The 12,954-nt window shown below is 47.2% G+C and overlaps 1 protein-coding gene and 1 long non-coding RNA gene across 3 annotated transcripts in view; one reads left to right on the top strand and one right to left on the bottom strand.

The window, feature by feature from the left end:
* Positions 1-1,690: 1,690 nt before the first annotated feature.
* LOC134402531 (uncharacterized) lies at positions 1,691-12,721 on the bottom strand. 2 transcript variants are annotated; one of them, XR_010025720.1, is made up of 2 exons: positions 12,681-12,721; positions 1,691-1,881 (listed from the first exon to the last, which is right to left on the bottom strand). It is a non-coding gene; the product is annotated as an uncharacterized LOC134402531 (long non-coding RNA). The 2 variants fall into 2 exon arrangements; XR_010025718.1 differs by lacking the exon at positions 1,691-1,881 and adding an exon at positions 10,493-11,525 and having other exon boundaries at positions 12,681-12,718.
* Positions 12,450-12,954, top strand: part of ACE (angiotensin I converting enzyme) — a 60,366-nt gene continuing 59,861 nt past the window's right edge. The window contains exon 1 of the mRNA XM_063132018.1: positions 12,450-12,707. Coding sequence (XP_062988088.1) covers positions 12,495-12,707 — 213 coding nt within the window. The 5' untranslated portion in view covers positions 12,450-12,494. The remainder of the gene's footprint in view (positions 12,708-12,954) is intronic.

The following is a 12,954-nucleotide window of genomic DNA, read 5'->3' as shown; positions in this document are numbered from 1 at the left end:
CCAGGGGAGAATAAGAAAGGAAGGAGTAATCAAGGAGAGAAAAAACGGCCTGTAAAAAGCAGCCCATTGTAAAGAACTTGGAGAATTGGCTTTCTACTTTCACTGTACATCAGGGGATAGTGTTACCTGGAGAGGGCATGGCACCAGCTGAAATACATAGGAATCTTAGTTTAGGATGTCTTTTAATGAAGGAGGACCCAGGCCTTCTGGCTTATGAATAAGCAGATCTGGCCCTGTGTGGCTAATAACCCCAGGCTATTCAATTCTAAGATAAATCCTGTTTTGATAGCAGGCTCAAGGAATCATGCTATCATTGCATAAGATTAGCCCTAGGGTTAGTAGCAGCATGCCTGTCCTTATGTACTTCGGTCCCAGGTCCAACTGCAATTATATGCTGGGAATTTAATCAGAGGAGTTGTTTATGGGTACTTCTGCAAAGTGCACCTGATTATGACGCTAACCTAGTACCATGGGTGGTGTTAAAAGAGGCCCACCAAGGCATGGGTCCCAGACCTTCTGAGCTGTGCCCTGGATCTTCAGTTTTGCCTCAGTTGCCAGCACTTGCTTTAATACAAGCCTTCTTTTTCCCTCTGAACTTAGCAGCCTTGCAGTTACTAGGAGAACTTAGGAATCACTTCCCTGGCAAACTAATAGAGAGTGTAGCATGAAGGCATCAGCCTTTTACATTAAAATGGACATTGCTACCATTCTTTCCACTGTCTATTTATTATTTTCATTACATCCAAAGTTCACATTTGCCTAACAGCGCCATTGTCAGCCTGCCTTCTTGGAGTGTGCTTGATTCTGCAGAGACCTGCCCAGCCAGTTGCTACTGGGCAATTGCTCTTTGCCCTGGGCCATCTTAGGCAGCAAAACTCTCACAAGAGGCTGCTCACGTATCAAATGGAGTGCCAGAGGCCTTCTTCATTTGGTGCTTCCTCCAAGCTAGCCCAGGCTTGGGGCAAAATCAGAAGTGTGTTTGCTTGTGAAAAGGGTTTGAATGAGCAGCAGCGTCTGAATTTGGGGCAAACTAATGTAATAATGTACAGCTTGGCTGAGCTTGCTGGCTTTATTAAATATCTGGAGATTCTTGGCTCTGCAATCATCTTTATGCACCAGTTTTTGCATGATCCATATGGCCAGACTCCGGCGGGTGCATGGTCCTCCTTGGCATCAGGTCTTTGCACTAGGCTAGAGAAAGGTGAATAGAAGTTGGAGGAGCATAAGGGCTTCTTGCTCTTTTGTGATCAAAAGCCACAATGCCTTGTGGCATCTTAAAAGACTCACAAATTTACTGTGGCATAATAAGTTTCATGGACTGGAATCCACTGTTCAGAAATTTATTTTAAAAGATACTGCTTTTCATGTAGCTGGAGAAAAATGGCACTTGCTAAAAGAAAAGTACAGGAGCTCTGATTATCTCAGTTGCATCTGACCCCCCTGGAGTAGCTGGATTTTTGCCTGCACGTGCTTCCCTTTCTGCTGCCTCCCTTGACTCTTTCTTCCTGAGGTTTTTGTCTAGAATCAAATGCCCTCCGATCCCCTGTCCTTATATCCCTTTTTACAAATGGGGTGTCCCTAGGAAACAAGGTCCTTTAAAGGAATACCTATGCACTGATACACTGACCCACCCACCGACCCACCCATTTTAAAGCCAGAAGCAGCTGTCTCATCATTGAAAAGCAGCAAATTAGCCTTTATTTAATTTATTAATTATTGTTGTATTTTTCACTGCCAGGGAAGGCGAGAGGCACTCGTAGGATGTTCTGCCTCAGGAGCCAAACAACTTCCGTGGCTTTGCATCTTGACTGGGGTGGCTGGGTGGAGGAAGGGTCATTTGTTTCAGTGTTTGGGACGAGCCCTGAACAGGGCTATGGAATCCTGTGAGATGAGAAAAGGCAACTTTAAAAAACAAACGAACAAAAATCAAGGTAGCCATGCTGGTCTGTGAGAAATGAAAACCCCAAATCCACAGTTGGGCAATAAATACCTTTCTTAGATATTTTGGTTGGTCCTAATAAAGGTATCCAACTATGCATTTTGCATAGTTGCAAACTACTTCAGGGCTTGCCCACCTTGCTTTGCTGCCAAAACTGAAGGGAGATTCGAACCTCTCCCAAGGCGGTTTGACCTTTGAGGGGTCCCTGGATGCCCACTGCATGGCGGGCAACCCAGGAAAGCCAGGGGCAAGTCCGACCGGGAGTCCATTGGAGTCCCAACTTCTTACCTGAGTTCCTCCCTCCTTCCCTTCCCCCACAATCCGGAACCACTGCCAGTGCTACCAGGACTGACCTTTATGCGCATCTTCTTCCCTGAGAGCTGAGCTGCGATTTAAAGGTAAGATCGTGGGGGCTGTCTTTTTTGATAACTCTATGGCAGCAAATTAAGGGAAATGGCCTTTTACGGCCACCATAGTTTGTGGCCATAGAGCGCTTGAAAAAAGAGAGCCCTGCCCTGCAATCTTACCTTTAAATGACAGCTTGGCTCTCAGGGGACATATGTGAAGTGTGGCAGCGGTGGGAAGTCCCAGTGGCAGCGGTGGGAAGTGACTGGAGAGGGTGGACAGTGGGTGGGAAGGGAGAGGGAGGTGAGTCCAGTGAATCCAATGGACTCACCTGGACTCACGGCCGGCCTTACGCCAACTTGGGCAGGCGGGCAGCCCAGAACCACCCCGAATTGGGCCAAGGCACCCTGAGGCTTCCACCTTGGGGTGCCTCAAGCTGACCCAGTACCACCTCGGATTTGGACCAAGGCAGGCCAAATCAGCCCGCTTCGACTCAGAGTTGGGACTCAGACCAAGGTGGTGCACAAGGTGGAACACAGATGTGTTCTATATTCACACACTTCAGTTCAACTCTGCATTTTGATTGTATCTGCTCTTTTGGACACAATATCCTTCACCCAATGAGTAAACCACAGCCACCCCCACCTAACTTCAGGAATCGTGTTATCTACCAAATTCAAGCTGTGCTACATGTTAGCATCACTTGGAACTTTGTGAGGAGGAAAGTGCTTCTGAAAGTGTGGAGAGTATATTTCCTTTCTACTGAATAGTCAAAGCAGGTGTACCCCATTCCACTTCACTTCAGGAACCATGGCTACCAGAATTCAGAGCAGCATCTCTACAGTGTTGCTCTGAATGGGTTAATTGATATTTTACTATTCTTAGATTAGCCCAGCTATAAATTGAAAAGTGAAGTAGTAAATACCTACAGCTAATACAAAAACAGATGTCATAAGACAACACGCTTGAAGAACAACAAAAAGTACAAAGATTATTTCTTTATCAGGATGAAAGTTCGTAATGCGGTAGAACTTACATAAAACTCTTTCCTCAGACTGGATGCAATTAAAAGGGGGAAATGAATGTTTCTAGGTGAGGGCAGAGGATTTAGCACAGTCTGCAGTCTTAAGATGACAATAAAAAGTAATTGCACGCTAATTAAGAACCATGCCTTATTTAAAATATACCTATACAGCAATTTGGCAGGGCTGTTGGTTATATAAGTTACCAATAACTATCAATAAAATGGTACAATATTCCCTTGACCTAAGGATTTTTTTTAAAACAACTTTTATTTATTTATTTATTATTTATTATGGCATGCTGGACTGGAGGAACAAAATATGAGTGTGATCTCATGCATGGCTACTCAAAAGCAATCCCCATTCCTTTCCATGTGGCTTATTCAGCATCCTCTGAGAATTCCACTTTCGGAATATAAAAACCAACTGCTATCAGATTCTGACTTTAGCATCAGTGTTTTAAGCTAACTGATGAGAATGGTTTAAATTTGAGCCTAGACTCATTAGAACCAGAACCTGGTTTGAATGCTCTGGTTTGGTCACAGAAATACAACCACTGCTAAGACTAATCTTTAAAGGTGGGCTTATGACAAAACAATGAGCCCAGGGCTGCAGAAGGTCTAGCTCGTTCCGCCACTTTCCCCGGCTACCCCATTTACTTGCAAGTAGCCAGGAGAAGCCGAGCGCTGTGCCCATCGGGTCGGGGTGGGGGGAAATCGTGGGGGGGGGGGGAGAGATGGAGGCGGACTCGGGAGGAGAGATGGGGGGAAGAGCGGAGCCAGGGGACATTGGGGGGGAATCGCGGCCCAGGGGTGATGGGGGGGATCGGAGATTGCGGGCGGGCGGACGAGGGGGGTATCAGACATGGCGGGTGGGCGGAGGGGACATCAGACATCGCGGGGGGGAATTGAGGGCAGGGGGAGTGGGGAACCCTTTTTTAAAAAACAACAACAACCTACGTTATCGTTGGTGTGCTCCTGCACACATGGCCCCTTTAAGCTGAAAAAAATGGCCGATGTGACAGGGCTTTCCTTTACCCTGTTGCATGTTACGTCTAGCTAGAAGCGACAGCCCGTGCTACTTTTAGCACAGGCTGGCCCCTCTACAGGCCCGGATTCCCAGGTAGGTCTAGCAAAGCCCCAAGTTTCAAACTACATGTTTGATAGAATGGGCCTATTTAGACAATAACCTTTTGCAGCAAATGGTTAGTGGGCATGTTTAAACCATGGTTATGTAACCACTGTGGGTAGGAATGGTACACACAACACGCTAAGCTAGGGTGACCATATTTTGGAAACCAAAAAGGAGGACAACATGGTTGCCCCCAAGGGGGCGTGTCCAGTACCAAGGGGGCGTGCCCACCCGAACATAGCCTTGGTCACATGTCTGATTTTACAGCACACATTTAAGACAAATCTGTTCTACATAACATCTTAATGTTAAAATCACTGAAATAAAGAACAAGTGAGAGATTCAATGTATCTGAAATTATCTTCACTCACTCCTACTTTTGTAGGTTTTGCTGTACTTTGAAGCTTTTGCTATACTCTGTGTGTTACATTCTCCCCTTCCCTCAAATATCTTTTCTGACTGTATCTTCACTCATTGCAAGCTGCTGTTGTTGTTAACTGGGTTTGCTACTGCCCCCAGATCTGTTTCAAATTTGGTATGGCTAAAGCTCTACCTAAAAGCTTTCATGGTGCCAACTTTCAGCTCTTTATCTTTAAAAATGACAGTTTAAAAATTAATAATTTTAAAACCTTGTTTTTTAAAAAAAATCCTAAAAAATCAATGGATGAACAGATCTGTTTCAAATTTGGTGTGGCTAAAGCTCTACCTAAATCCTATCATGGTACAAAGTTTCATCTCTTTATCTTTAAAAAATATATTTTAAAAATAATAATTTTAAAACCTCAATTTTTAAAAAATTCCTAAAAAACCAATGGATAAACAGATCTGTTTCAAATTTGGTGTGGCTAAAGCTCTACCTAAATCCTATCATGGTACAAAGTTTCATCTCTTTAACTTTAAAAATGACGATTTTAAAAATAATAATTTAAAACCTCAATGTTAAAAAAATTCCTAAAAAATCAATGGATAAACGGATCTGTTTCAAATTTGGTGTGGCTAAAGCTCTACCTAAATCCTTTCATGGTGCAAAGTTTCATCTCTTTATCTTAAAAAATGACGGAGTTATAAGCATTTTTGTTAATTCCCATTAGAGCTGCTCTTTGGGAAAAAAATCCGGATTTCCCCTCCCCCTCCCGGATTTGCCAACAAAAACCCGGACAAATCTGGGCAAACCCGGGCATATGCTCACCCTACGCTAAGCTATAATGTTTAGCTCAAAGTGCTTAATCTCTGTGGTTTAGCACGCTGTCTGAACAGGGTCAATTTCAAACTAAATGTGTATTGCTGAGAGGCTGGGGTTTCATACTGTTGAGGAAGTACAACAGTTAGGTGGCCATCCTAGACATGTCTACTCAGATATGAGGCTCATAAAACTTACTCTCAGGTTTGCAGCCTCAAACTAAATGTAACCACTTCACTACTCTGTAGTGCTATAGAGCAGTTTGCCACTGAATTTCGGAAGCAAACAGGCTTGGTGTCCTTCCGGGGCGCCTTGAATGGATGGCTTTGGGGACACTGCTTTCAGTGGTTCCACTCATTCCTGGGAGGCAGATCCCAGAAGGTGATGCTAGAACTCAGTGGTGCTAGGATTCAGTGGTGCTCTTCCACCCCACGGCCACTGGCTTATGAGGAGCCTCAAGGTCCCATCTGCTCTCCCACACTTTTCAACAGTTACATGAAACTTTGGGGTGAGGTCATCCAGAGGTTCGAGCTGAAGTGTCATTGGTATGCTGATAATACTAAGTTCTATCATTTCCCTTTCTTATCCTAGGGTGACAGTGGAAGAGACAAATGAATGCCTGAAACCCAGAAAAGGGGGTGAACAAGCTGAATCTGGGTAAGATGGAGGCACTGTTGGTCAGAGGACCCAGTAATCTGGGTAAAAGGATATTCAACTGGGGTGGTCGCTACCTAAGAGATGAGGGGAACAGTCCCCTCCTGGTGCCAATTACAGGGGGAGCCAGTGGCAGCCCCCAAGGCAGAGCTGCCACTCCTACGAAAGCGCTCAGGTAACATACTGAGAGGAGCAGTGGATTGTGGCCAAATGGCTTGGCTTGACAGCATTGCTGTGTGTCTCCTTTTCCTACCTTGTTGGCCAGCCCAGCTATGCTATGCTACACCATGCCAGGCTGAGTCCCTGCTTCCTGCTTGGCTTTCAGCTGCTACTGAACTGAAAGAGGTTCTGTACCCCTGTGGTAGTCAATAGGGGTGTGCACTCCACCATGGAATTATCTAGTAACCACGAACATCTGCAGAGCGTTTGATCTTCCAGAGAAGAGATTGATTGCTGCCAAACCCATCGATTAATATCAGAGCGGAGATGTGCACAACCAGAGCTTCTAAAGTCTCAGAAATTATCCTGGTGTGTGTGTGTATGTGTGTGTGTGTGTGTGTGGATTGAATTTCTCCATATTTGGAAGGTGCTGAGTGGGATGAAGGGTAGCTTTGATATTGACATCTGTGGCTAACAAATTAGGAATAGCCTAATTTTATTTATTTTTTATAAATAAATAAAAAACCAACAACTATTAGGTGGATTCACAGTTGGCTACAGAATCAGACTCAAAGAGTGCTTATCAACTGAACCTTCTCAAACTGGGGAGAGTCAACGAGTGGGGTACCACAGGGCTCAGTCCTGGGCCCAGTGCTCTTCAACATTTTTATTAATGATTTGGACGAGGAGGTGCAGGGAACGCTTATTAAATTTGCAGATGACACAAAATTGGGTGGGATAGCTAATACCCTGGAAGACAGAAACAAACTTCAAAGTGATCTTGATAGGCTGGAGTGCTGGGCTGAAAACAACAGAATGAAATTTAATAAGGATAAATGCCAAGTTCTACATATAGGAAATAGAAACCTAAGGCACAGTTACAAGATGGGGGATACTTGGCTCAGCAATACTACAAATGAGAAGGATCTTGGAACTGTTGTAGATCACAAGCTGAATATGAGCCAACAGTGCGATATGGCTTCAACAAAGGCAAATGCTATTTTGGACTGCATTACTAGAAGTATAGCTTCCAAATCACATGAGGTACTGGTTCCTCTCTATTCGGCCCTGGTTAGGCCTCATCTAGAGTATTGTGTCCAGTTCTGGGCTCCACAATTCAAGAAGGACAGAGACAAGCTGGAGAGTGTTCAGAGGAGGGCAACCAGGATGATCAGGGGTCTGGAAACAAAGCCCTATGAAGAGAGACTGAAAGAACTGGGCATGTTTAGCCTGGAGAAGAGAAGATGGAGGGGAGACATGATAGCACTCTTCAAATACTTCAAAGGTTGTCACACAGAGGAGGGCCAGGATCTCTTCTCGATCCTCCCAGAGTCCAGGACATGGAATAACGGGCTGAAGATACAGGAAGCCAAAATCCGGCTGGACATCAGGAAAAACTTCCTGACTGTTAGAACAGTATGACAATGGAACCAGTTACTTAGGGAGGTTGTGGGCTCTCCCACACTAGAGGCATTCAAGAGGCAGCTGGACAACCATCTGTCAGGTATGTTTTAGGGTGGAGTCTTGCATTGAGCAGGGGGTTGGACTTGATGGCCTTATAGGCCCCTTCCAACTCTACTATTCTATGATTCTATGATTCAGGTGTACATTTGGGGATGACCAGCAGAGGTTTCAAGAAAGAGTTCTGCACAATTTCTAAGGGGAAACATTACTGTAACCCAAAATCTCTGCGCCATACAGTAATTGTGACACAATCTTCTTCTGGAATACTTCAACTGTGGGAGCAACCAAGCCCCCCATGAAATCTGAAGAACTGTAATAAAGAATAGATAGAACAGGAAGATTTCAACTTAACTGTGTGCAAGTGTGGCTTCCAGGACAGTTTTGAATTAAAACCCAAATCCAGGTATTTAAAATAGCATTGTTGTTCAATGGGTTTGTTATCCAATCCCCAGCTGTGAGATTTTCCCCTTCTTCCTAAAGACCACCACTTTATTATTATTATTATTATTATTATTATTATTATTATTATTATTTTATTTATTTATATAGCACCATCAATGTACATGGTGCTGTACAGATTACACAGTAAATATCAAGACCCTGCCTCATGGTTGACTGTTAACTGCTCTTTTGTGCAGAAGACATTCAACTTCCTCAGAAGTCTCTGCATCCCAACTAAGGTGGCAGAAATCAAAACAATATTGTCAGCATACAAAAGAACTGAGAGTTTGATATCCTGAATGGAAACTGGAAACTATTCTAAACCTCCTTGTTCTTGAACAATATCATTTATGTAAAAGTTGAATAGAAAGGGAGCTAGGAGGCATCCCTGTCGAACTTCCCTATCAGTAGGGAGGTACTTAGCTGGTATCTAACATTATTAAAAATAAGTCAAATCTGTAATGATATTACCCCTAACTGTTGGGGAGGATGCAAAATACTGGCAATTTTCTACCATATATAGTGGAAATGCAAAGTGGTAATATCTTCTGAGCTGTTGCTTTCCAGAAATGTCATGAAATGCTGAACACAGAAATTGTTTTAGAGCCTAAAATGGCTCTGTTAACCATCTTAAAATAATAATAATGAAATCCTTCCGGGAAAGGAAATGACAATATTTTTTTACAGATGGCAGCACATCAGGTTATTGTCAGAAATCTCAACAGAACCTTACAATAGAATTGTTTATCATAATGGAAAAGTTAACTAAACAGCTTAAAGTTTATCAAGCGCAAGAGGAAACAGATGGTTTCAGAATGACATGGTACCACTTCATTAACTTTAAAAACGATACAAATCATACAAGGACCCCACCAACATCCAACCCATCAAGATGGTAAACTTGGGAGTGATACCTTTGGTCATAGCTCTACATAGCAAGATGAATGAAATCTTTGGAATGGACTCTTGAGACTCAGATGGATTCTCTTGAAACTTGTTAATATATGCTTAGTGAATTCCTTTGGTTTGGTTGCTATGTTTTGTACTAAGAATCTGTATAAGAAAACTTATAAAATATATTAAAAATTTAAAAACAGACCAATGCCTTGAGCTGAGCCTGGAAACAATTTGGCAAGTGGTGCAAAGCAGACAAAATAGGCATAATGTACTCTGAACACCTGTCTCCAGTCAGCAATCTGGCTGCAGCATTCTGCACCAGTTACAGTTTCTGAATGGGATATTTTGTGTGGAAGGACTATGAAACCAAAAGGGAGATGGCTTAGGGGAAGTTCTCGTCAAGGACCAACGTTATAGTGCCAAATGAGCTGGGAGAGTAGGATTTGCCGGGCGCACAAGCCAGTGTAGAAAACCAGATTCAAATCTCTGTGTACTCAGCCTAATCTACCTTACAGGGTTGTTCTATGGTTGTTCATACCTTACAGGGTTGTTCATTGCTAGGCCAGGGCCTATTGGGTCCCAGACCTGAAATTATTTCCCACAGCCCAGATCTCTTCTCCAGAGACCCAAGTGTTTTCAGGTTTTCTTTTCAGCTTAATTGCCATGTAGGAGGCAATCTTTGGGTGTGTGTGTGTGTGTTGCAGCCTTTCCACAACTGCAACCCAACCTCACCCCAATACATGGTAATTAAACTTAGAAAATATATTTCCATTGGTGTTAAAGGGAGATTTTTCTTAAGTTTAGCTGCTATGCAGGGAGAGGGGTGGATTTCCAGAGGGATCATGGTGGGAGAGGAATGGTTTACCCTCCCTTCTTTGTGCCACTTTGCCCCCCCCCCAAATCACCCCCACAAGGTAATTAAGCCAAACACACACACACACACACACACACACACTTGATACCAATGGAAAGACTGGGGCAGAATCTATACTACTACTTTATAATGGTACTGAAGTGCAGTAACAACTGTTGGTGCCCAGGACACATTCCACATACCATTTTCAAACTGCTTTCATAGTGTTATATCCTGCTTGGTGTAGATCTGGTCTAGCAACACTCCTGTCTGTAGATAAAAGTGGGTGCTGTGTATGCTACCCTGAGGTCTTTAGCATAGGTATGCACAGCACATTTCATTAGGCTGTGCACTCAGGGATATATATTTTTAAAAGGTGAAGATTTATTGAATTCTCACTCATAAAGGACATTATTTTTATTCATTTATTTATTAAACACTGTAGACACTGATGCCCGACTCTGCGTTCAGCTTGCCTGATCATGGGAGGGCCATTGCAAGGGGGGGGGAGAGAAAAGGCTCCCCCAGCATTGGTGGGGCTTTGTGGTGACACTGGCTGGAGGAGGGACTTAGGAGGCGATATGAGCCTTTGGGGGTTCTCCTCCTGGCCTCTTTGAAGTGTGCCTCCTAATAGAGCGATTCCTTTTTGCTCCTGCTTCCGGGATCAATGGTCCGCTGTCAGAGATGGTGGCAGCGGAGCAGCTAGAGAGCCATTCCCACTGTGTCTGGATCTCGACTTAATGGCCCCCTCAATCCAGCACTTATTGCTTGAGGCATTAGGGTGTGCCTGGACAGGCCCAGCACCCCCCTTTGCAGACGCCTATGGTCTTTAGAAGAAGGGTGGGCTAAACTCCAGGATCAGGTGCCAGGACGGAAAGAGAAATACAATATTTTGCCAAGGATGCCAAACTGTCTAAGGATGGCTGAGATAAAAATGGAAAGACGGTTGAACCAGTTTGAACCATGAAGCTGCTTGAAGGATTCTTTTCTTATGACATGCCAAATCACATAAATTGGACAGCTCCTTGAAGCATCCAGTAAAAATATGGGATGGTGCCTTTGTTGAGAAATGCCGAAAAGAAACCCTGGACAGAGGAAAGAGCTAGCCCAAAGAGAGGGCGATGTAAAAGGCAATGAATCTAAAAAAGGGGGCCAAGACTCCAAGACCTCCCGCTGAACTGCTATAGACCCACACTGTTGTCACAACCTGTTTGCACAGGCAGTTGCTCCATCTGACCAGGCAACTTTGCTTGACGTTGTGTTCGCCCCATAGGGGGCGCTTCCGGATGTGGCTTTTCTTTTGCCGTCCCAGAATTTTAGGTGGGATCCAGATGGCATCTTCCAGTTGTAGCCCTTCTGCATTTTCCCTCCGCTTCTTCTGTCTTATCACTTATCACAGAAAAGGAGGGCAAGACAGAATAGCTGTGCAATCTCTTTTGCCTGGAAGTACAAGGAGTGGTCCAGGGTCAGAGGGGAGCAGGCAGTCATGCAGTTAGGTCGCTTTATCCTGGAGGGTCTTACGGGGGGGGGGGGGCTTTTCAGATGGCCCTGTGTCCTACCGGGGCCCTAGTGTGGAGCGGCCGAAGGTCCTCCTCCCCTGCCCTCCTCGCCTACCCTTCCGGCACAGCCATGGGGCCAAGAGGCTCGAGCGCCCCCGCGCCCCAGGGACTCCCCCACCCCGCCGCCGCGCCCGGACACCTGTGGTCGTCGAAGAAACGGCACTTTCACTTTCTCACCTCTTTTGCGCCCTCCCCATTCCCCCCCCCCAATTATTATCCCCCGCCCCCCGGCGCTGCTGCTGAGCTAAGGTTTGGCTGGTTCCAGCGAGGCGAGAGCGGGGGCGGGGGGGACACGACCTTCGGGAGAGCGGCCAGGAACCCGATTTGGCGCCTCTGAGCCAATGGGCAGGACTCGGCAGCAGGCGGCCGTCCAGGTCGCCCCGCGCGCCCCCGGCGGGTTTCCTCCCCCCCCCCCCCGGAGTCCTCCTAACTCTCCCCGTGGCCGTCCAGCGCGTGCCTCGCGGCTGCCATTCCCCGTCCCCCTCTCTCCTTCCCTCCCCCCCCCCCCGCGCTCCCGTGACGGCGAGGCGCCCCGCGGACTTTGGCAAGGCGAGGAGGGGCCGTCCTTCCCGCCGGTGATTTGCTGCCGCTCCTGCCGCAGGCAGCTGCTGAAGCGGCGGCGGCGGCGGCTCCGGGCAGGCGGGGCGAGCCCAGTCCGCCTTGGCGCTTCTCTGCTCCGCGGAGGGAGGGAGGCAGGCGGGAGGGAGGGAGGGAGGCGGACGGGCCGGCGGGCGGGCGGGCCGGCAGGCGCCGTGGGCAGGTCGGGCGAGCGCGCGGCGGCGGCGGCGGCGCTGCTTATAAGGGGGCGCGGGCTGCCCGCCCGGGGCAGGCTACGGCGCCTGCTGCCACGATGCCTCCCCGCTCGGGCTGGCTGCTGTGCTGCCTCGGCGCGGCGCTCGCCTTGGACGCCTCGCTGATGCCCCCCGCCTACAACGGCACGCAGGAAGGCGCCCGCCTCTTCGCCCGCGACTACAACGGCACCGGCGAGACCGTCTTCTTCCAGAGCGTCTCGGCCAGCTGGGATTACAACACCAACCTGACGGACTTCAACGCCCAGCGGCAGGTGGGTGAGCGAGCGGGCGGGCGAGCGAGCGAGCGAGCGGGCGGGCGGCGGCGGCGGCGCCCCGGGGAAGGCTGCGCGCGCGGGGCGGAGGGGGGGGGCGCACGCGGGCACCGGCGCTCCCCCGTTGGACTTTCCTTCGGCGGCTCTTTCTCCGCGCGGTCTCTCGCTCGACGCCTCTGCGCCCCTCCTTCTGCAACTTAAAAAAAGAAAAGACAACACAGCCTGAAAGGGCGCAGCACGAACTTGC

Source organism: Elgaria multicarinata, chromosome 1 (assembly GCF_023053635.1).
Source record: "Elgaria multicarinata webbii isolate HBS135686 ecotype San Diego chromosome 1, rElgMul1.1.pri, whole genome shotgun sequence".
NCBI classification, from domain to species: domain Eukaryota; kingdom Metazoa; phylum Chordata; class Lepidosauria; order Squamata; family Anguidae; genus Elgaria; species Elgaria multicarinata.
This window is presented reverse-complemented; position numbering and strand designations above follow the sequence as displayed.